The 25549-nt window shown below is 40.4% G+C and overlaps 1 protein-coding gene across 2 annotated transcripts in view; it reads left to right on the plus strand.

Annotated features, from left to right (window-relative positions):
* Window positions 1-25549, plus strand: part of dnah7 (dynein, axonemal, heavy chain 7) — a 163499-nt gene that overhangs the window by 128441 nt on the left and 9509 nt on the right. Inside the window, exons 55-64 of one of the 2 annotated variants that reach the window (XM_010898809.3) lie at window positions 941-1135; window positions 2094-2186; window positions 2265-2441; window positions 6042-6203; window positions 6593-6793; window positions 7008-7169; window positions 14446-14628; window positions 15532-15669; window positions 19445-19675; window positions 22078-22230. In XM_010898809.3, the coding sequence (XP_010897111.2) occupies window positions 941-1135; window positions 2094-2186; window positions 2265-2441; window positions 6042-6203; window positions 6593-6793; window positions 7008-7169; window positions 14446-14628; window positions 15532-15669; window positions 19445-19675; window positions 22078-22230 (1695 nt within the window). Of the gene's footprint in view, window positions 1-940; window positions 1136-2093; window positions 2187-2264; window positions 2442-6041; window positions 6204-6592; window positions 6794-7007; window positions 7170-14445; window positions 14636-15531; window positions 15670-19444; window positions 19676-22077; window positions 22231-25549 lie in introns of those variants that run through there. The other variant, XM_034286825.1, reaches the window with a different exon arrangement.

The following is a 25549-nucleotide window of genomic DNA, read 5'->3' on the forward strand; positions in this document are numbered from 1 at the left end:
ACTTGAAAATGCCCACATTTAATACAGACATTATAGCCTACGTGTAATAATATACATGCCCGCTCATTTTAAGATGCCCATCAACATTAAAATTCAGGCTATGCCACTGTTACAGTCAAATTCCCTTACATCTATTTACCAGACGTATTCAGTAATGATAATGGTCACATTTCTAACAAGAAAAAAAAACAAACATAATATGCAACCAAGGCCAAATTATGACAAACAAAAGATTAATTAATTACATTAGTAACTTAATCGTTATAGATCTTAGTGAAACTGAATATAAAGAGATTACTTTCTTACCTTTCCTTGTGGTTCTTAAAATAACGAATGAAATGTGACGTTGTTGCATATTTTGCATCTGGCAAATCTTTTTTATTCACACGGTCCAGTTCAAAGTCCTTGTATCCAAACGATACTATTTGTGGAGCTCGACTAACGTTACTGTCTGCAATGTTTGGCGCGGTTTGAATTGTGCAGCGTTAAGGGCACATACGATGATTAGTGGTGCTGATGTCACAACATATAAAATAATTTTATTGCTGTTTGTTTATTATAAGTTCAAGTCATTGTCGAGTCTTCCAATTAAAGTCAAGTCAAGTCTCAAGTAACTTGTCTTCTCAAGTCAAAGTCAAGTCAAGTCATTTTCATACTTTAATCAAGCAAGTCACAAGTCCTGAAAATGGTGACTCGAGTCAGACTCGAGTCAAGTCATGTGACTCGAGTCCCCCACCTCTGATACACATTCCTTTATAATACTTTTTCACACACACAAACACAAAGAGACCAACTCAGGCATGCACTCTCGCACACATTCTTTCACACATACAAGTATCCAGTCAGGACCATAGGTTCTATCCGTTGCAGGATTTCAGAGCTTCACTACCCTAGCAGATCTCTGCATCGACCCATTGTCTTTGTCTTTCTCCAACCCCAGGTGGATGAATGTGAGTGGCGTTTCCTGCTGACAGGTGGTGTGGGCCTGGACAACCCCCACTCTAACTCATGTACCTGGCTCCCTAAGAAGGCCTGGGACGAAATCTGCCGACTGGATCAGATTAATCGCTTTAAGGGCCTGCGCAAGGACATGGCCCGTCTAAAGGACGCCTGGAAGGAGGTGTACGATAGCCCGGTGCGTTGTTAACCTCATAATAAAACGTAATACTATGTTATTCACACTCACACAAAAACAGACACACAGACAGATAAAGAAGAAAAGAGATGCAATTAACTTTCCTGAACTCGAAATAGGTCTCTGTCACAGTCAGTGAATTTACGCACCTCCCTTTGAGGGTAGTGAAAAAAGATCACTACTCAATATAGAGACTCAGGCATCTGATGGAAAATTTGTTAAAAACTTTCCGTAATCATCCCTACTCTCATACCATCTCTCATTGACCCCCCACCCCCCAGAACAATGGTTCCATACATTAACAAAATCAAACATTGTCTAGCCCCGCTGCACACCCCAGATTGCCTCTCTTATCACATAATTACATTGTTTATCTTGCTACAGGTTAATAAAGAACCACCTACACTCACACACAGACCTACAACCAATCTGATGCCAATGTTCTTCCATTATATGTGGGGATAACCCTTTCACACAAACACACTACGTGTACATAAAACACATTTTATGTAGAAGAGTTTCCAATATACTCAGGGATAACCTGATTATGGGAACAGCTTAAATGCAATCCCCTCCAGACTGCATGCCTGAAGAATGCAACTGGCTGTGAATTCCCTCATTAAGGAGGACATTAAAGCACTGGTTTACTCATATAAACAGCACTGCAGGGCTATTGTCTTGTTTGGGTACAGCCGTTTCTATGCTTATTAGTATACAATATGTTGTTCATATGTTCTGGTCAAATTGGGCTGAACATTTATTTGAATTCAATTGCATTGTTAGGAGTTCTTCCCGGTTTGGTTTAATAAACTAGAAATAAGCTGTTTTGGTGGTGCTGTTTTTTGTCATTCATCTTTTTTAGTTTAGAGACAAGCAATTGTTTTCTTTTAAACTTGTCAATAGTTTATGTTAGTGTGCAGAGTATATTATAGGGAACATTTTGTGTGTGTCTTTGCAGTCCCCGCACCATACTTCTTTTCCAGCCGAGTGGAAGGAAAAGCTCGGAAAGTTTCAGAAGATGCTGGTTATACGCTGTCTTCGACCAGACAAGGTGAGTTTCCACAAAAAAAACATACACACGTACACACAAAATCCATCAAATCCCCATTGTTTACTCCCTGTCTTTCAGATCATTCCCATGGTGCAGGAGTTTGTATCGGACAGTCTGGGTCATCAGTTCATTGAGGCGCCCCCCTTCAACCTGGGGAAAGCTTTTGGGGACAGTCAATGCTGCGTTCCCCTTATTTTTATTCTCTCCCCCGGCTCTGATCCTATGGCCGCCTTACTCAAGTTTGGTGACGAGCAGGTACGGATCGTCGCCAATTAGTCTGCGCCATCATCAGTGGGATTTTGTGATTTTAGGGGCTAGGCCACCTGGTCTTAAGGTGTTTCCTAATTTGCCATGGCACCGAGGTCATCAGCCAGAGTTTAAGGCCAATCGGGCAAAATAACAAGTTACATTCCTCCAAAACTAAAACATAAGCAATTAGTGTAGAAATGTGATTTAATTAAGCTTGTGTATGGCCCATGCCTTAACTCCATTCTGTCCCTCTCCTCCTACTCTTCATTTGTTTGTGTGTGTTTGTCCTCAAACTAACCTTTCAGTGCACCAACAATTGTTGCCGGCAGATAAATATAACAAAAATCTACCGCCCACTGTCAGGTCTTGGCTGGGGTGCATCTAGGCATCTTTATGTGCCTGTAGGCCAAAGTCAGGGCCTGACTGCAGAGGTTCCTCTTGGCATCTCTATGTGCACTTAGGTTTAAGCATCCCCAATCAGAGGCAGCTGCTATTGCCTCTGATTGGAGATCCTATTTAAGTTACCCTGGTTTGCCTTCTTTTTTGTGGTTCATTGTATGCTGTGTGGCGTCAGTTCACGTTTGCCATCTCTTCTTTTTTATTTCATACTCAGTTGTCAGTAGTAGTAATAAAGTAAGTTTCCCTGTGCACTCTGCTCCACGCGTCCTACCTTCCAATATCTAACCCATTAGTTTGCTGTGTAGTGTTTTATCAAATAATTTGTAAGACACAAATGTTCTGCTGCCACTAATATCTTGATGCTTGCGAGTTGGAAACTGATGTTTTTGCTAGCTTATAGCTTAAAGTCAAACACACATTGAAGAAACCTGAAGGTTGTGGTTAAAACTATTTACACTGCTCAAAAAACTTAAGGGGAACACTTAAATCACGCATAGGGTCTTGATGAAGGAAATGTCCTTAATATCAAAATATTTACTGTACATTGTGTAATTCATTGAGAACAAAATTACATAACAAGGGTCAATGGAAACCAAAATCACCAACCGATTGAGGGCTGGATTCAAACTCACACCGAAAATCTAAGTAAACAATTGAAATCACAGGCTGTTCCAACGTGTGTGAATTTCATCACGGCAACTCATAATGTCACTCAGTAGTGTGTGTGGCCTCCACATGCCTGTATGAGCTCCTGGGAATGTTCCTCCTTAGAGAGCAGATGGTGTTTTGGGAGATCTCCTCCCAGACCTGCAACAGGGCATATTGAGCTCCTGGACAGTCTGTGGTGCTACTTGGTGGTGTCAGATGAACCGATACATAATGTCGCAGAGGTTCTCAATTGGATTCTGGTCTGGGGAATACTGGGATTAGTCAGTGGCATCAATGCCTTTGTCATTCAGGAACTGCCTACACACTCTGGCCACATTAGGCCTGGCATTGTCCTGCACCAGGAGGAACCCAGGGCCCATGCACCAGTGTAAGGTCTGACTATGGGTCTGAGGATTTCATCCCGATCAGATACCGAACCTGCTGCTGGGTTGATGCCCTTCTACGGCCTTGTCCAGCTCTGCTCATGTAATGGCCCGTCTCCTTGTATCTCCTCCATGCTCTTGATACTGTACAGGGAGACACAGCAAATCTTGCGACGGCACATATGGATGTGCCATCCTGGAGGAGCTGGACTTCCTGTGCAACCTGAATGGGCTGCAGGTACTGCCTCATTCTATCAGTAGTGACAGGGGCACTACTGAAGAATCAGTCAGGAAGGATAAGCAATTGTCTATGGCCTCCACCAGCAAAACCATTCCCTTTTTGGGGGTTGTCTTGCTCTCCAGTGCACCTGTTGTCACTTTCATTTGCACCAAAACACGTGAAATTGATTCAGAATCACTTATGCTTCCTAACTGGACAGATTGATATCCCTGAAGTATAATTGACTTGTTGTACTGTGATGATTACATGGTTCCTTATTTTTGAGCAGTTTATATAGCCAAGTAACATGAGAAGTAAGTCTCAGTTAATGATGTTTTCAGACACAAATGAACTACCACAGCGCTTCTAAAAAGGAATGTATTAATGTTAAACATAACTGCTGGCCAGTGAGCAGTCTTGAACTCTGTCAAGAATTTATTTGGGCTGCAGTCTGAGGTGCAGTTAATTAACCATTTCTAAGGCTGGTAACTAAGGATTTCATCCTCTGCAGCCGAGGTAATTCTGGGTCTTCCTTTTCAGTTTCATTATAGTGCTTGATGGTTTTTGCTACTGCGCTTAAAATAAACTTTTTGACTTTTTTCTGGATTAACTGACATTCATGTCTTATGCAATGATGAACTGTCTTTTGTTTTTGCTTATTTGAGCTGTTCTTGCCATAATATGGACTGCTACAGTAAGGACATAATTATGGTATTCTGTATACCAACACTACCTTGTCATAACACAACTGATTGGCTCAAATGCATTAAGGAAATGTATTCCACAAAGTAATATAATATTTTACTTACCCATTATTAAAAAATAAAGTTCTTCGTCTGCTCTTCTCCCCTTTCGAAAAAACATGCTCGGTGTAGCAGGTAAAACATCAGGTTGAGGCTGATGGCAATGCAACACATATAGTTACAAAAGCCTATAGGACTCAATAAATTGTATTTGTTCTATCAAATAAATTGTATTGACATTTTCTGGGTCTCAAATTATATTTAAGGTCTTAAAAAGCATTGAATTTGACTTGGTGGTGCAAGAATCGGAAACACGTACTCCCTAGATGAATACATTTTCTCCAGTGACTTAAGACTTTTGCGCAGTACTGTATCAAACTCTTATAATTGTGAACATGGTTTGCACATTCCATCCTTAAAGTCCAATCCCAGTCTGCTTTTGACCTTATGATTCAGCTGATTTACTGGACATACTGTAGGTGGTTCAGGTGTCCTCTAACATGGCTTGTGTGTTGTTCCTCAATGAGGCGGGTAGGCCATGACATCCATGTAAACCCATCAGACCATATTCCTTGAATGGCCTTTGTCAAAAAATTCAAGATAAAAATGGCTTTGCAGCAACAGTTTAAACCCCATGGTCTGTTGGTCAAACAAGTCGTCTGAGACCAGGACTCATTCCCTCTCTCCAGTCTCTGTCAAAATCACTTGAATCCCTGTCCCAATTCTTCCCACTTTCTCTTTCCCTAATCTGTCTGCCCCTACTGTTTCAAATTTTGCTAAATAAAGCAAAAGTATAACAACGTTTGTTTTTTTAATAATTGAATGAAGTTGTCAAAAGGCTGTAAAGGAATTTTTTATGTTATAAGCTAAATGCTCTGCCATTTATCAATGAATCGCTGAAGGTAAACTTGGGGGATAAACATCATGTATTGATGTTCTGTCATGGTTGGACCCTTTTGGTATAGCCAAAAGTGACAATTGTTGGGGCAAAACAACCATCCATTATGCCCTTCTGTTTTGCTTGTCACAAGCTAGTCTTATTCCTATAGATGTTTTGCAGAAAAGACAAGAAAAAAAAAACTGATGCATTTAACTTTACAAAGGGAACATTCCCATTTTCCATGCTAATTTCTGGTTGTCATTCATTCTTTGTGACTGACCTTTTTGATGCATCATGTAGACGTGTGTGTGTGTGTGTGTGTGTGTGTTTCAGGGCTTCAGTGGAAACAAGTTGGCGTCACTGTCTCTTGGCCAGGGGCAAGGCCCAATCGCCATGGGCTTGATTGAGACGGCTGTGAAGGAGGGCACCTGGGTGGTCCTCCAAAACTGTCATCTGGCCACCTCATGGATGTCTACTTTGGAGAGAGTGTGTGAGGTCAGAGGGCAGCTTGTACCATGACGACATGCCGATGTCTCAATGTAATGCTAATAATCCTTCAAATGGGTTGTTAAAGTGGTGCTGATGATCCAAGACTCCACCCCCACCCCGAATATTGGGTACTATTTCAATGTGTGTGGCGATGTTTTGCCTTATATCATCAAAACCACTTGATTTAAAACTTTCACTGTAAAGTATGTTAGTGATTCTATTTACAGATTATGTGCATATAAACAACCTATTACATATATAGTCCAAATTGGGAGATTTACATGTGTTTATTTCTATTTAAGTCATTCTATTATTTGAGAGGTGTTTACGTAATGCACCTATATACATGTCTGTCAATGTACCCCAATTGTCTGTACCCTGTGCAACTTCTTTAGGAGCTGAATCCTGAAACCACCCACCCTGACTTCCGCCTTTGGCTGACCAGTTACCCCTCTCCCACCTTCCCTGTGGCAGTGCTTCAGAACGGGGTTAAGATGACCAATGAGGCGCCCAAAGGCCTCCGCGCCAACATTGCCCGCTCCTTCCTAATGGACCCCATTTCAGACCCAGAGTTCTTCTCCAGCAGCAGCAAGCCAGTGAGTGTCCGGCTGTCAGTCTGTTTGTTTGCTTATGCGCAGTATGTTTTTCTGTCAGGATGTCCCAGTATTTTCTTCGACAAGTGGTTGTCATCAGTATTGTTAGACATGGATGTTGTAAATGTACGCAGAACCGTAATACCTTTTTAAGACTTAGTACATCTTTAATACTATGTACAAGGGTGAAATAGATGTGTTTCTGTGTCCTACTTAGGGGGTGTTTAAGAGGCTGATGTATGGCCTTTGCTTCTTCCACGCATTGATCCAGGAGAGGAAGAAATTCGGTCCCATGGGTTGGAACATTCCATATGAGTTTAACGAGACCGACTTGAAGATATCTGTCCAGCAGCTCCAAATGTTCCTGGAGCAGTACGAGGTACAAAACCACACATACTTTTACTTACACATGCACTCAAACATATTTACACTCATATAAGCTTTCTGAGTTTCCCGACTCCCAATAAACACTTTTTAGGCTTTACTCAAGTTTTGGGGACCCCACACATTCTTATCATTTCAAATCATACTTTCCTTAACCCTTGACCTTAGCCCCAAACTCCTAAACATACTTTTAACCCTAACACCAATTGTAACTTATACCCTAAACCACACATCTAAAACAAACATATCCTTTGTCCTTGTTGAGACTGGTGTAAGGTCTTTACATGGTCAAGTTTTTCTTGTTCCCTACAAGCATAACAGACTCACACACTTTTCTGTCTTTGGACCTCATCTACCATTTCTTTTAATTTAATTTCACAATGAAGGTAACATCATGTCCCCTCTTGCGAAAATGCAAAAATACTTTCTCAATATGGCCCTACTATCAAGTCGACAATCAAGCTGACCTTGGCATGACTAGCATGTTCCATTCGTCTGTTAAAAAAACTGAAAGCTCTGTAGATCTGTAGTATTTACAAGTTTCCCCTCATTTTCAAACACTTAAATTGTAAATACAACTTACCCTGCGAATTGTCATAACTCATATTCGCGCCACTTGAAATCCCTTACTTAGCATATTTGACTGTAGCAGATTTAGCATGTTTTCTGTATTTAGTTAGCTTTTAGTCATTGCTGTTGTTGACTAACAGAAATGGATCAGCAAAGTGGAAGCTGGGGGTATTGCCAAACTCAATTTTAGAGAGTAGATGCTGATAACGGCTCCACATCCAGCAGGACTTGCTAGTTGGGAGGATGATATGAAACTGTGGCAGTCCATAACGGATGCCAAAATATGTGCATGTATCATTAATTCTCTAGCTGTTGATGGTAAATGGACTATGGAAAATCTTAAAAGATCAGAAATCTATCAGTATCTTGGCAGCAATTAAGTTGGGACAGTTCTGGCAAAACTCAGCCAAGAGATACATTTGACTGGATCTTCTTTAAAGCCAGGCCAGTCTGTGATGCTGTGTGCACACTGCCGGCTCACTTAACTCGCAAATCGCTCAATCTCTGGCAAGCTGTCGCTGAACCCTCCCTTGCGTGCACCCTGCCAGCTTAGGCGTCTTCCTAATTTGTGCCAGTGACCAGTCAACTGGTATAGGAGAAACATCAGTCTCTTCAATTGTCAATAAGTATTTATTTGCATGACTCCACTACTAAAAATGTATTATGTATCAACACGATGCCAAGTCTGTGATTTATCAATGTTCAAATAGCAATTGACTTCGTTTTAAGTTATGCATGTATCACTCACCCGTGATCCCAATGATCTCTGAAACCTTCCATGCATACATTTTTTCCATGCATCATCTCTGTATGAAGCCAGAGAAGCATCATACATAATGGGGAAACTGGACACCGCAATAATTTTTTGAGCTAGCAAGCAAGTTTTAAGCTAGCGAGAAGAAAAGAGAAGGGACTTCAAGATTTGGAGAACATCTGGCCTGCCATTGGTAGTCACTGAAATCTGTCACCTGCCCAATCGCTGGAAATTAGCATAAAGTTTAACATTTCTCAACTCTCAACTGTCGCTGCCACTGGGAGATTTTATCTCAGAGTAGCTCCAACCACTGTTACTGTGATTTGCTGGCTCTTGTTGGAAATTAATGGGAGTGTGCCTCTTTGTAGAGCTAGCAAGCGGGCAGTGTGCATTGGGCTTAAGGAGTCATCCCGCTAAGCATGTGTTTTGAACTTAGGGGACATGAGGTCCTGGCCCACACCTGCAGAGTATCTGGCTTGAAAGACCCGTTGCTGTCTCTGTCCAAAGTCCTACTGGTTGTGTTCAGATCAAGACGATACTTGACGATTTCAGCTGTCACTGTGCTGACGCCTCCCCCGTGTTGTCCCTGTCCTTGTCCATCTGGTCATGCTTCCGACCTGGACTAAGTTTAAATAGACTCTGGACTCACATGTATTTATTAATTATTTCAATTGTACTCTTAATATGTTCACCCGGCACAGCCAGAAGAGGTCTGGTCACCCATCTGAGCCTGGGTCCTCTCTAGGTTTCTTCCTAAATTTTGGCATTCTTGGGGATTCTTAGCTAGCATTGACCAAAAAGTACTGACTGCTGGTATTACAATCGTTGGGCAGAAAAACTTTGTTTCACATGTTTATGGCTGGCAAGTACACCACATTCACTTCCGTATATGATTTTTCAGTACATTTACAATTGTTATCTGTGTGATGTTCTGTCTTATTATACATACTAATCTAGAGTGAGTGTTTATATAATTTTGTTTTTATTACTGTCACTTTTTACATGTTGGTATTTGAACAATTTAAATTACATTTTTTTTAAATAAATTAAAACAGAAAATAATTACAGTGAAGGAGGTTAGAAAATACAGCCTGTTTTCTACATAACTGTATGCACTAGAGAGCTGTCTGTGTCTACTCTTGATTATGGGTTTGATGGTGCAAGGGAATTGCGCAAACAAGGAGTTGTAAAACAAAAGAAACACTAAAAGTGGATTAAATACTTGATTGTATATTTAATCGCTGCGCCACACTGGTGTCAGTATATCACATACAGAATGCACAACAATCCACAAAGACAACAGAACAAGGGCACCTGAAATAGCATGTGCAATCAGGTACATAGGAATCTGGTGTGTGGTAAGTGTTGCTGCCATCGTTCTCATGCTGGAGGTTAGTACACCGGCAAGGCAGAATGCAGAGGAGGCGGTAGCTCCGCCACAACACGAGTAGCAGTGTTACACAGGCACGTGCACAGGTAAGGCTAAACTTGTGGAGAGCACATGCCCCTTTGCTATCTAATGCCCTTTCCAGTTGACATGTGCCCAAATCTGGATTCCTTCTCAAGTTCACCATCCCAGCAAAGATTTTCAAGATGTTGAATCTTAATGTCAGGGTGATAGGGTCAGGGTGACAGTTTGTGACAGGATATTGAGCACCTTTAAGTGGCTGATTGCCCATTCAGCTTGTATCCTGTCATTCACCACCTGTCCGGTGCCAGTCACACTCTTGTCAGTGAGTTGACCTCCCTTCTGTTTGAATAAAGGCATGACTCGACATTCAATGCATGCCGCTGGCCCCGGGAGGATGTCGAAACCTGCCGGGCCAGTGTATCTGTTGATAATTTATCAGACACCAACTGAACACAGACTCTTTCTTAGTTTGAGATACAGCCCTGGAAAAAATTAAGAAACCACTGCAGCTTTTTCTTTCCTTTTCAAAAAAGTCAAAAAGGAAGGTTTTGAGTATGGAACAAACGGGTTAGAAAAGAAAAAGCTGCAGTGGTCTCTTAATTTATACCGGAGCTATAGATTGTTTGAGCAGAGAGTGTGGGCAGCTCTCAAAAAGGAAATGCCTTGTGAAGTTAACCTATGAATATAAATGATTGAGGAATTCCTGGAAAGTGTGAATTCAAACAGAATATAATCAGTAGACTTTTTCCTGCAGTTGGTTATTATAAATAGTTGTAAATTCAGATAAATTAATTTACTCAGTAGACTAGGCTGGTCAAGTGCAGACTCCTATCCATGTACACATTTGTAACACTGCTTTCTGTGAAATAAAGCATTAAAATTACTAAACATATATAGTACCAGTCAAAGGTTTGGACACACCTACTCATTCCAGGTTATTTTTAAATGTTATTATTTTCTACATTGTAGAATAGTAGTGAAGACATAAACTATGTAATAACACATATGGAATAATGTAGTAACCAAAAAAGTGTTAAAGAAATCACACTGAACCTTAGCCTAAGTCAAAGAGCCTCCTATGCCCTGGGCTAAGCAAGTGTTCATACTTGTGCATTTTAACACTAGAACCACCAAATGCCTACACCAATTGGCGTTTGAGTTTGTAATTAAAATAAAACTGAATAAATGAAAATATCCTTCCATGACTTTTCCTTAGGCGTATATTACATTGTTCTGTTGTCGGAATTTTAAACTGACGAACAGAAAACTATTTAGAGACTATTTACCGTTTTTTTACCCTGTTTTCCGACTTAATCTGCCAACAGCCCACACCACTTAGCGTTGGTACCCAAATGGTACCCAGGCGGTTATCACCCTTCACTGAATGCATGACGTCAATGGATGAATGCGTGATACCCTCAGATAAATCAAAACTGAATTAGGCTATTATTGAAACATAATACAAATGATATAGGCTACTTATCACATGAGTTACTGGTTTTCAATGGGAGATTCAGCTTATTGTATAGGCTAATTTATCAAATGTAAATCGAAAATGTAAATCTACATTATTTTAGGAGGGAAAGAGAAATGAAATCGCACACACATCCTACGCACGGTTCATAGCCTGTTTTGGACCTTGTCTTTTTCTAATAACTCCTCTCAGTTTTTCGATTAATTATTAATGTCACCTATAGAAAAATATTATATGCCAGTAATCTAGGAGACTAGAGCTATGCATTGGCATTGAGATCAACTCGATAGCCCCACTACAAACCCCCTGGAGAGACATGCAAAAATGCTGTTCACAGCCTATTCATTTCCTGGCTTCGTCTTTTTCTATGGATTCTTTTTTGTCGTTTATTTTCGTTTGATAAGACCTTCAATACCAACACATTCTTGTATTTTTCTAATTCATTAACTATTTAAAACAAATGCTGTAATTCATAATTTTTTGGAGTATTATAAAGTTTGATAACAACCCAGTAGATGAACTGATGCTCTAGCTGGATGGTGATGCTATGGAGGAGAATGCATATGCTAATGTGGAGGATTAGTATGCGAATGATGCCTGGCGGTTCTAGTGTTACAGTGTGCAAGCATCACTTTTAGCCCAGGGCTAAGCCCTGCTCCGAAGCAGGGTTGGCACCGACTTTTCAGGGCTAGCCCCAGAATCACGGTGACAAAATAACCAGTGTAAAACAGAGTCAATGAGAATATTATAAAATGTTTATTGTCCAATCACAGGAGCTGCACTTTCACATATTTGCCAATGCTTTTGGCACGTGTGGTTACCAACAGCTACACTACATTTCTGTTTCGCTCCTTTCACTCAGCAAACATTTGTTGTTTCATTTTACTGGATTTATCTTAGCAGAGTAGTTAATGGAGCTTGCTTTTATTGTAAATTTAGCAAATATGTCAAAAGACTTAAGTTTGACTTAAGTCCATTGCATTCTTTGCCTCATCCTTATAGTTTTAACAAAGTTGTCAAAGCAAATGCCAATAGGATGGTCTTCTTGATCAACCAATGTCAAAAAGTTGTTAATTGAATCAACATTATTTGCATGTCAGTGATTATACTTATTCGCATGCGTGAGAGGGAACATAACATTTGTAGCTTCTCTGGAATGTAAAATAGTCTTGTATTCCTAAGCCTTCGGCTAACAGACCAATAAGAAACGTTTGAATCCTTAGCCTAGGGTTACAGTTTAGCCCAGGGTTAACAAACTCTTGTGTAAACAAAGGCGAAGATAGCCAGGGGCTAAGAACAGTAGTGTGAAAAGGCCTAGAGGTTCTTGAAAGTTGCCTACAATTGCCTTGATAAGAGCTTTGCACACACGTTCCCACATATGCTTGAGCGCTTGTTGAAGGAGTTCCCACATATGCTTGGCGGCTCTTCCTTTAGTCTGCACTCTAACTCATCCCAAACCATCTCAAGTTTGATGATTTTGGAAGTCAAGTTATCTGATGCAGCACTACATTGCTCTCTTTCTTGGTCAAAAAGCCCATTTTATAAAGACCTTTTCACATCAGCAGTTTTCTCAAAGTTTTTTACCGGTCTAATGTCCATTTGTAATGTTTCTTGGCCTAAGCAAGTCTCTTTGCAGTCCGCTCTGGATAGTTGATGTTGAGATGTGTCTGTTCCTTTGTGAAGCATGGGGTGCAGATTATTGCCAATTTCTGATGCAAGTAACCAATTAACTTATCTGCAGTCAAGATAACTCTGGGTCTTTCTTTCCAGTGGTTGTCCTCATGAGAGTCAGTTTCATCATAACGCTTGATTGTTTTTGTGACTGCACTTAAATAATTTTTTTTCTAAAACTTGAAGAAAGTTTTGGAAATTTTCCAGATTGTCTGTCCTTCATGTCTTAAAGTAATGATGGACTGTCGTATCTCTTTGATTATTTGAACTGTTCTTTATATAATATGGAGTACTACTGTACAGACATAATGATATTCCTCTGTATACCAACCCTACTTTGTCACAAATTATCTTTTAACAAGGCACACCTTGCAATTTGTTGGTGTGTTGTTGTGGAAAAAACTGTTACGATTAACACATCAACCCTGAAAGGTAGATGCATTAGTTAGGCTAGATAGGTGGTTATCACCTTGAATGGTACAGTGCTCAATGCATTGCAGTTAGCTATGTCATTATGAGATCTGCTTGCAAATTTGCTGAGGGGTTAGTCAATGAATGTAGTTGCCTTGCCTCATTGTGCTTTTGGCATCTTGCGACTGCTTGAGAATGTCCTACTTTCATTTCCAAAATATCATGGCTCTCATTTCACGGAACAAGTCAAGTGGACATGCAGGTCCATACTGACATTCCAAGGTGCTTTTGCTGCTCTCAAATCTCTTTAATCAGCCCGATACAAACCCTCTTGACATTTGAAAACTATCCCCCCCTCCAAAACAAGTGGTGAAGAAACTGATCAAGAGGCTTCTTTGAATGCGTTGACATTTTCCCTCGTAACAAAAGAGCCACCTGCAAAATTTGCAAGTGAAATTTTCATCTACAAATGCCATGGGCAGTGGTTTCCTACTGTCCACCTTTCATTTTCTCCCTAACTTTAAAGTTATTTTCAACTCGCAATTGTCACTTTTGCCACTGTATCTCTCTTGATAAATAGCTCATTTGTCACCGGCTGAAAGGACATGTTCTTTATTGAGGGACTGAATGTGTAAAGTTCACCGTATATGACGTCTATGGCATTCTTGAAGGGCAGTGCTTCTTTAAATTCCCTCAAACACACTGCATTAAATTGAAAATGACAACATGGCAATATATAAATGTCACTCCATTGTGAAAGGCATCCTATTCCATTTCTGAAGAAATCTCTGATGTGCAGTGGAGACCCTGGTTGAAAGTAGTGCGCTATAAAGTATATAGGGGAGCCATTTTGGATGCTGACTTATTCACAATTAAAGGTCATTAAGACATATGCAAGCCCTGGTCGCAAGTGAACTATATAGAAAATATGGTGCCATTTCAGACACTGCTCTTTACTTTCTTCTGCCCACCCTCTACAGGAAGTACCCTTCGAAGCCATTCACTACATGACAGGTGAATGTAACTATGGTGGCCGCGTGACCGACGACTGGGACCGGCGGACGCTGCGCACCATCCTGACGATATTCTACACCCCCAAGATTCTAGACCCTGACTACAAGTTTGACCCAAGCGGCTTATATTACTCACCACCAGAGGGCGATGTAAGGGGTAACTTCTCATGTGGTTGAAATGTATTTTGGAAGTGCAAGGCTATAAAAACTGCATACTTAATTACATTATTATAATAACTTTAGCTCCTAAACTATGTAAGTTTTAAACATATTTTTTTGATGATCCTAATTTAACCAGATTCCATTTCTAAACTATTTAGCCTTTGGTTGAAATGAAAGCATTAGTCTACATTAATAACAACACATCTACTTCAAAATAGAAAATGTATTGTTTCAGTTAAAGGAGAATGCTAATTGTTTTGCATTTACAGTGACTGAACAGTACCTTTAAGATTAGAGGAAGATGAGATAACACTAACCCTGGGGTTAATTCACACAAGCATGTTAATATGTACTACTATTTGTGCGTGAGATGTGTACTTTGCTCCTGCCTAACATAATTGGAAGACACATTATGTATTGATTCCAGCCTGTAATGTGTTTTTGTCTTCCCTCATTAAAGCTTTTTGTAATGAATGATTAAGTGAGAATGAGAAAGTATCAACATGAAGGCCTCATAAATACCAAAGAACTATGCTTTAAATGTTCTAGCTTTGGCAAACTACATTTATAGACTTCAAGAGACAGAGAAGTCAAGAAAGTGATTTAACTACCCTATCAACTTGTTGGAGCCAAGTTCACTTTTAGAAGTAACTTTAGAAAGTCGTTAGGAGATAGGCGAAAAAGCAGGTCACTGCCAGTCATGCCATTTCATTTAGTTGTGAGAACAATTATAAGATATGCACAATTGTATTTGCCATTTTCCTTCAAACCCATCTTTTATTCATGAACTTACATTTACATAGTCATTATTATAAATGTCACCAATCTCAGGAATAGACTGTTTTTTGGCAAGCTGTACGACTTACTGTGTCCCTGTCCTCTTTTGTACAGTATAAAAGTTACATTGACTACACCAGGGCTCTGCCTCTGAATCCGTCTCCAGAGGTCTTTGGTATGAACGCCAATGCAGACATCACCAAGGAACAGTCTGAAACGCAGGTGCTCTTCGACAGCATTATGCTTACACAGGTATGGCTGGAATACTCAATTAACACACATACCATTCACTGCCATAATCAATTAAAGCAAATGTATTAACAGAGACACACTCACTCACAAAATACTGAACAATTATCACTCAGGTAAATGTTTTTACATATTGTACATACATCACAACTGCTTAGTGTACAAAAGTGAGCAAATGTTTTAATTTGCAATCATGGTTATAGAGACAAGTAGCAAATTAAAGGAAAACCCAACATAAAGTGTCTTAGTAAGGTGTTGGGCCACCACGAGCCCCCAGAACGGCTTCAATGTGTCGTGGCATAAATTCTACAAGTCTCTGGAACTCTGTTGGATGGATCGAACGCCATTCTTCCAAAAGATATTCCCTCATTAGGTGTTTTGATGTTCACTGGTTTCCACTATGGTCCAACATCTCCTATAGGTGTGCACTTGGATTGAGGTCTGGTGACTGCAAAGGCTGTATCATTTTCATTCTCATCAAACCATTCAGTGACACCTCGTGCCCTGTGGACGGGGACATTGTCATCCTGGAAGAGACCTAATCTTTCATTGTCACTTAAATCCTTTCCTCTTGCCATGTTCATCCAAAATCAAGGTCAACTGGCCCTGCTCAGCATTTTATACATGCCACAGAGGATATATGATACATGATAGGATGTTAATTGCTTAGTTGTATCATGCAGTTGACCTGTATGGAAGCATCTGCATTTGTTATGTTCCTACACTCTTTTATTCAGGTTTGGCTTTAATTTGGCACCTGTCTATATCACAATATGTATTCATTTGTAATTTTACTGCAGTGTTTCCCAATCCTGGTCCTGGAACCCAAAAGCGGTGTAAAACTATGTTTTTGCCCTTACACTAACACTTCTGATAATAAAAGGCTTGTTTGTACAGTACTTTAAATCTACCAAATAGAATTTACTTTAAACAAGTTGGTGTGTGCAATGGCATAAACAAAACTATAAGGCACCATAGACCAGGACTGGGTAACTGTTTTACCAACTGACTTGAGAACTCCTTATAATAGATAGTTACAACCTAGGGAAAGTTGCCATTATACAATCACAATATACAAGCAAAAGAAAACAAAACACAATAAAAAAATAAACAGTAAAACAGTAACAGTAAAAAGTAAACATTAATCATATAAAAGGTTAGCCTTTGAGAATTTCCAAGGGACATTGAAGCCAGTTTCATCAAACTCTTTAAACCAATGCTCTTAAACACCAATCCTCTGTACACAAATGCTCTAAAACTCCAATCTGTAGACAAATGCTCTTAAATTCCAATCCTCTGCAGATCAATGCTCTTAAACTCCAATCCTGGAGGGCCAAAACATTTATTAGAAGAAGATGAACTAGAAGTGTTTCAGTCAGGGTAGGGTGATAATATGACGTTACATATTCGGTATATATTACAGTATATTATGTGGTTCTTTTAATTGTATTAATAAAATATGAAGAGGTACAAAACTAGGATGGTAACTACTTATTTTAAGGACTTAACTAATTGGTTTCTATAGTGCTGTTCCTTATTCAAATTATTTTTAGAAAGGTTTAAAAAGTCATAGCTTTTTTGTTATTGAGCAATGTCTGTGTTTTGGCTTTTTATTTTATACTACTTGTCAATGATGACCCTATAGTATACTAACCCTATAGTAGACCAAAATCAAACTTAATGTCAAGCACCATGTCTGGGCAAAATAAAAAGGTAATGCTCATCACCTGGATGATACCATCGCTATAGTGGTGGAGGCATCATGCTATGGGAATACTTCTCAGTGGCAGGGACTGGGAGACTATAATTCAAGTGGCATTCTGTTTCTAATCACCATACCACCTGCACCTAGTTTCTGCCCACAAGGCCCAGGGCTGAACAAACTTAAGGCAGATTTACCCATCTCTGTTGATATTGGCGGGGTTCTCCAGAGTTAGCAATCATTGACAGTGTGTCTGAGAGCTTGTTTGTCAACAGTAATTCATGTAGGAGAGCTTTTTAAAGCATTTGCCTAACTTGTGAGAGGACCAGCCTACTGTACATTGTTCATCAAAGTGATTTGTGCTAATCCAATTGCCGCAAAATTGATATACTGCGTCCAGTGGCTTCGATAAGTTATAATAATAAAGTATAATTGTACTGCCTTGTCCTCTTATGGCATTCTCATTGCAGCGTTTTGTGTTGTGTTCCCCAACAGCCATTTTGAAATAATAGAATAGGCTGGCAACTTAGTGCAAATGCTTGTAATAAGGTCAACGTCATTAGAAATTCTCCTTTTAGTACTATAGGCTGAAGCTGAATAGCATGTGCTTTGGATCAGGATCTGTTGAAAGGTAGCGCAGCCCTTTCATTCAGTTGGCAGTGAGTTTGGTGGTAAGTCATAAACCAAAGCAAAGTACCCAATCTTGGCCCCTGTCCCAGATGCCCCAGATCTTTGTAAGTCATTAATTCTTATAGCATGTCTCTAAACTCTAAATGTGTGTGTGTATGTGTGTGTATATATATATATATGTATGTATGTATGTGTGTGTGCATGCGTGCGTGTGTGTGTACTGTCTTATGCCTCCTTCTGCCTGGGTACAAACCTGTTTTATCAGTATCTTTGCCAGATGTTAATATTTGATTATCTTCCATTAAAATGTACCATGCCACATTAATTAGGTCAAGGGGAAGAAAAAAAGCTTTAATATTGATGTTGTTTTTACAGTGATGACACCCCCCCCATGGTCTGATTATCACTGACTTCGGAGAAACTCTGTGATCCCACTTCATACCCTGTTAAAACTCTGAGTCAGCACAGGTTTCTAGCTCACAGAAGCTTAGCTGACATCCATCACAACCTCTCACAGAAAGACTCCAAAGGAGAGGACATCATAGTCAATGCTATGTCAGGAGCAGAGAAACTTCTACGTGTCTTTTTCTGCCTCTCCACAGTTGGACGCACTACTAGCTTTGCTGAAAGTTAAGCAGTCTAAAGTTTTAGGCTCACTGCTCCCGTAGGGGATTTTGAAATGCACAAAAGGGCATAGTGCCCATTAGACAAATGAACACACATGCACGTACACAAACAAACAACAACAGAGACATACACATTGTCAAGACACATTTAAAAATACTACTGAATAAAGACATATCAAGATACAGATGTCAATTTTGGAGGGGGGGACAAGACAAACGGTCCCAGCCAAAGCACCCCTACTTAGATTTTCCTTATACAATTAGGAATCAATGAAGCCTAGCCTTAATTCATACTTACTGCCTCCACTAAGATTAATAATAGTTTGCAGTCAAGTGTGAACTTTATTAGCAGCTAATACGGGCCCATTACTCTGAATGACCGATAAACAGGAAGATGCTTCGGATGGAATGACGCAGCTATTTGTCATCCCTACTGTAACCTTAGCTATCATCTAATGATTATCTATTACCGTTGGGTCGTGACATAGCTTGCTGTGGGTAAATATGGCAAGCATTAGAATTAATTAGAATGAATTATTTTGGAAAAGTTGATGGAATTGTTTTTAATTTGTTTCCCTGGGGCTGCAGACTTATGTTGGGGAAAGATTTGTAACTTTATGAGACTACTTGCTGACCAGTTCTCTCTCGTGTGTGTGTATGTCTGTCTCTGTATTTGCAGTCAAGAATTACTAGTAAATGAGACCTGAGAAAGGCCGCAAAGGTCTCAGCTAACTAACCTGAATGTAAATGCGACACTGACTATCACAATGTAGATTTACCTCCCAAACGCGCACACGCTAACTTCTCTGTCTCCCGTCAGTCATGCTCCTCGGGCGGTGATGCCAAGTCATCAGATGACCTGGTATACGACGTAGCGGCAGACATACTCAGCAAGCTGCCCCCCGACTTTGACATCGAGGCGTCTATGCGCCGCTTCCCAACCAGCTACAACCAGTGCATGAATACAGTGCTGGTGCAGGAAATGGGTCGCTTCAACAACCTTCTCAGGACCACCCGAGAGTCTTGCATCAGCATCCAGAAAGCCATCAAAGTAAGAGCAGGATATAGACTATTCATTTCACCACCCGTCTCCAGAGTGGCTGAAATGAAATACTACTATATTCCTTACACCAGTCCATGAGGGAGAGTCAGTAAGTGTAAGGTTTGAGAGAGAGGTTGAGATGTATTGAGCCCCCAAGTGCCACAGTGGTCTAAGGCATTGCCTTGCAGTACAGCTGACATTTTCTCTTGGCCACGGCATATTGGAAGTCCCTGGGGGCTCCATAGAAGGCAGCGCAAGTTTGCACGATCTGGATGGGGTTGATGTCGGACCAGGTTTCCTTGACTTGTGGCACTCTAGCAACTCTTTATGGTAGTTTGACCACCTGCGTTTTCCTCCCAACTTCCTCCCAATGTCCTGCTATAGTGATAACGACTTTGCATTGGAGAGCACATCTCGATCTTCAACTCTCCTAAACATGCTGAGGAGTTGTTGTGATAAGGCAAGGCCATAGTTTCGAATTGGGATCTGAGAGAAATTTAGTATAAAAACAATTGGTAAATACACCAAATATTTAATTAAAAGCAAATAAGAGATATTAGAAAACAATGATTTAAAAAATTATTAATAATTAAATAATTACCCAATAAATGAATTGGCGAAACATTTTGTCATCATTGGGATGTTGTCACATTAACATTTGTATTCCGTGATCTGCTCTTTCAGCAGAAACTAAATAAAGCATAAATACCTGAAAATACACTGATCAACCAAAACATTGTGACCACTGACAGGTGAAGTGAATAGCACCCACTGGCCGATCCAACAGACGAGCTACTGTAGCTCAAATTGCTGAAAAAGTTAATGCTGGTACTGATAGAAAAGTGTCAGAACACACAATGCATTGCAGTTTGTTGCGTATGGGTCTGTGTAGCCACCGACCAGTCAGGGTGCCCATTCTGACCCCTTTCCACTGCGGAAAGCGCCTACAACGGGCATGTGAGCATCAGAACTGGACCACGGAGGCCTGGTCTGATGAATCACATTTCCTTTTACATCACGTGGATGGCTGGGTGCGTGTGCGTCAAAATACCTGGAGAACACATGGCACCAGGATGCACTATGGGAAGGAGGCAAGCTGGCGGAGGCAGTATGTTGCTTTGGGCAATGTTCTGCTGGGAAACTTTGGGTCCTGCCATTCATGTGGATGTTACTTTGACACTTACCAGCTACCTGAGCATTGTTGCAGATCATGTGCACCCTTTCATGGCAACAGTATTCCCTGATGGCATTGGCCTCTTTCAGGATAATACGCCCTGCCAAAAAGCAAAAATGGTTCAGGAATGGTTTGAGGAACACAAAAACTAGTTCAAGGTGTTGACTTCCCCAGATCTCAATCCAATCGAGCATCTGTGGGATGTGCTGGACAAATATGTAAGATCCATGGAGGCCCCACTTCGCAACTTACTGGACTTGAAGATCTGCTGCCAGATACCACAGCACGCCTTCAGAGGTCGAGTGGAGTCCATGCCTTGATGGGTCTGGCCTGTTTGGCAGCAAAAGGGGGACCTACACAATATTAGGCAGGTGGTCATAATGTTATGGTTGATCGGTGTAGAATTAAATAAAAAAATATTTTTTGACTAAGGTTTGTGGAATGAAGTTGCAGTTCATCATGTATATCCTCAGTGCCTTGGTCACCAGCATAAATGTTAACTAAACAGAATTTGAACATTGGTGCTTTTGTATCTGCATCCACCCCAGCCTCTCAGTATATTTTACAGTCTTCATCCCAGTGATGGAGTTATCTCCACCTGGATCTAACTCTGTGTTAACTCCACTGCCGCTGTGGGCCATGTTTATGTGGGGCCTAGTAATCCCTCTAGAGACAGACCATAGCCCTAATGTCCTCCCACTATAGAGCCCCCAAATTGAAGAGGGTGAATCTTCTGTTCTTTTCACTCTTTTTTTATTTGTTACTAACTCCCCACTCAGTGAGGTGACTTCACATGACGTTCTAGTCTTGTGGGATTGAAGTGGGATGATGAGGTTATCGTGAGGTGACAGTGATTCGAGTGGAGTCCAGCCTCCTGCTTAGCCCTTATCAAAGGGGCCTCAAAGGAGCCCCTCTTGAGTGATAAAAGTAGACATTATTTGGCTGTCACACGTCTCCGGAGGGATCCTGCAAATGATAACTCTGGCTGCTACTATGCGGCACAGTCCAGGACTATGCAGGTTCACTTTTCAACATGTAGGATCTAATGAATGTGCTTTTCTTTGTGTAAATGTGTGTTTATGAATTCTATTGGCTGGCACACTGTTCAAATTAATGTTTGCCAGACCTTCTCTTAACTTGGTGTGTGTGTTTGTTTGTGTGTGTGTTGCTCTCTCATGCATCTGTCTGTTACTTCTTGTGTTGTGGGCTTGTCTATGTCTTTGTGTGTGTGTGCCAGGGCCTTGTGGTGATGTCTGCTGAGCTGGAGGAGGTGGTGAACAGCATTCTGAAAGGCCGTATCCCTGGCATGTGGATGAAGAAGTCATACCCCAGCCTCAAACCCCTGGGAAGCTATGTCAACGACTTCCTGGACAGGCTCAAATTCCTACAGGTATGTGCTCCAAGGTTTTTCCTTAAGTACAGATCTAGGGTTCTCTCACTTAAAAAGATGAGAGGCCTGTCATTTTCATCATAGGTACACTTCAACTATGAGAGACAAAATGAGAAGAAAAAAAATCCAGAAAATCACATTGTAGGATTTTTTATGAATTTATTGGTAAATTATGGTGCAAAATAAGTATTTGGTCAATAACAAAAGTTCATCTCAATACTTTGTTATATACCCTGGCAATGACAGAGGTCAAAAGTTTTCTGTAAGTCTTCACAAGGTTTTCACACACTGTTGCTGGTATTTTGGCCCATTCCTCCATGCAGATCTCCTCTAGAGCAGTGATGTTTTGGTGCTGTCGCTGGGCAACACGGACTTGTGCCCAGTATGTGCCTTTTGCAATGAACAAAAGGCACATACTTTTTAAACAGACAGGACCACCAATAATTCTTGGTGGGACACATACAGTGGGTATAGAAAAGAATCTCCCCCCTTTAAAATAATCACATTTTGTTGCTTTGCAGCCTGAAAGGAAGACAGACACAGTTTTTGTTTCATTCAGCTGTATTTACTCAGTGAAACTTATAACATCCAAGTGAAAGATATAACACCAACATGTCAGAAAACTAAAAAATAAATAATCACTGAGTTGGAAAAAGGATCACCCCCTTGTGTCAGTATTATGTTGAACAACCTTTTGCTTTAATTACAGCCTGTAGTCTGTTAGGATATGTCTCTACTAACTTTGCACATCTAGACGTTCACCTTTTTCTCTTTCAACCACTGTGTGGTCAGTTTTGCTGTGTGCTTTGGGTCATTGTCATATTGGAAGGTAAATCTTCTTCCCATTGACAACTTTCTGGCGGATAACAGCAGATTTTCCTTAAGAATTTGACAGTATTTTGCACCATCCATTTTTCCTTCTATCCTGACAATTGCTCCAGTCCCTGCTGCAGAGAAACAACCCCATAACATGATATTACCACCTCCATGCTTTACTGTAGGAATGGTGTTATTTGGATGGTGAGCTGTATTGAATTTTCACCAGACATATCGTTTGGCGTTGAGGCCAAATTATAAAATTTTAGTGTCATCTGACCATAACACCTTTTTCCACGTGGCCTTAGAATCTTCTAGGTGCGTTTTGGCAAAGCTCAGTCGTGACTGCATGTGGCGTTTCTTGAGGAGGGGCTTTTTTCGTGCAACCCTCCCATACAAGCCACATTTGTGGAGAATTTGTGATATTGTTGTCACATGCACACAATGACCACTCTTTGTCATGAATTCCTGCAACTGCTACCTCTTGGTAGCCTCTCTGACCAGTTCCCTCCTGGCTCTTTCATCCAGTTTGGATGACTTGTGCCTGTCCACAACTTTATCTGGGAGATCTTTTGACCATGCCTTGCCATCCATAGTTGATTGTTTTCTTCAGTTGTAAGGACTGAAATGCTTCAGGAAAAGCTTATTTCATGCTGAGCTAATCAAAATGACCACAGCTGATCACAGTTGAAAGTCAGTTGTCTTTATGTGCTATTGAGAAGGTGATTAACTACACCTGGTTGGGTTTACAAGTCATTTTTAGGAGGGGGTGATTCTTTTTCCAACTCAATGATTCTGTTTTTTTTTGGTATTATATCTTTCACTTGGATGTTAGAAGTTGTAAATACAGCTAAATAAAACAAAAATAGTTTTTGTCCGTTTTCATTTCAGGCTGCAAAGCAACAAAATGTGATTATTTTAAAGGGGGGTGATTCTTTTCTATACCCACTGTATAATACGGACAGCGTTGCATCGCATCGCATTTCTGTATTTTGTGCTGGTAATGCTGGTTGACAATCTAAAACAATGCAAAATGAAGTGTACAACATAAACCTTTATATTATGAAAAACACACCAAAGTTTTATTTCTGTGCACAAATGCCAAATCAGAATGGAATGGCACTTTTGTTGCTTCCCCTTTTGGTTGTTCTGCTGTTTCTATGCTGTACCATCTCACTCAAGTTTCACATTACTGGACAATAGATGGATTTAGAAATTTGAATTTATACTTCAAAATGGACCAGTAAAAGTGACTGAAAATGAAAATGCTTGCTTCATACAGTGGTAATTTTCTGATTTGGCACTTATGAGTCCCAGTAGTTTGGTTGTTTCAGCTAATTAGCAGGTTCCATCTAATGTTTTACCACTGGGGGAATTCCGTTCATGGTGATACTCAGCCATGTGTGGATAAAGGCTGTTGGTGTTCATTATTCAGCAACATTAACTGGACATGAAATCCCAAAACACTGAACAGGCACAAATAACCAACATAGAGGAAAACACATACTGACATAAACACACACTACACATGCACACAAGTGACCGTTGAGGTGAATTAAGTACCATGAAATGTTTGATTAAATTTGAATTGAAGTCAAATGCTTTAATGCAATTTATAAAAATTTGGATTAAGATATCACTAGGCCTATGTAACCCAATGTACAGGAAGTCTTATTTAAAATGCATCTTTTGGTAGTGTTAAGGCTGAAATTTAGAAAAATCATGTCAGATTATTACTTCACTTTTAAAGGGCTGTTTTAAATAGCAATATTTAAGGGACCATGTAGCCATTATGGCGCCACCATTTGGCCAAGAATAATGTACATTAAAATCTTACATCTAAGATGTGTTTTGTTACATCAGTGGATATTGCTGGTTGTTTTGCGTGCATGTATGTGCCAGAGAATACCCACATGAATGTTTATTGGTCATTAGCGGCCACATATTTTAACGTACTGGCCTGTGTCATGCGGTTTGTATATCATGCTACATAGACGCAAAATATCATGTTGCATTAAAATGGTGTAAGTTGGTGTGTATTGGGAACATCCTGGAATGCTTCTGACCATGTTTACCAAGTTGTATTATAATAGGATTAACAGTGTCTGATTTATACACCGATCAGCCATAACATTATGACCACCTGCCTAGTATTGTGTAGGTCCCCTTTTGCCGCCAAAACAGCCCTGACCCATCGAGGCATGGACTCCACTAGACCTCTGAAGGCGTGCTGTGGTATCTGGCAGCAAGACCTTACCAAGACCTTAGCAGCAGTTGCGAGGTGGGGCCTCCATGAATCAGACATGTTTGTCCAGCACATCCCACAGATGCTCGATTTGGAATTGGGAATTTGGAGGCCAAGTCAACACCTTGAACTTGTTTTTGTGTTCCTCAAACCATTCCTGAACCATTTTTGCTTTGTGGCAGGGCACATTATCCTGCTGAAAGTGGCCAATGCCATCAGGGAATCCCATTGCTATAAAATGGTGCTCATGGTCTGCAA

Source organism: Esox lucius, chromosome 16 (assembly GCF_011004845.1).
Source record: "Esox lucius isolate fEsoLuc1 chromosome 16, fEsoLuc1.pri, whole genome shotgun sequence".
NCBI classification, from domain to species: domain Eukaryota; kingdom Metazoa; phylum Chordata; class Actinopteri; order Esociformes; family Esocidae; genus Esox; species Esox lucius.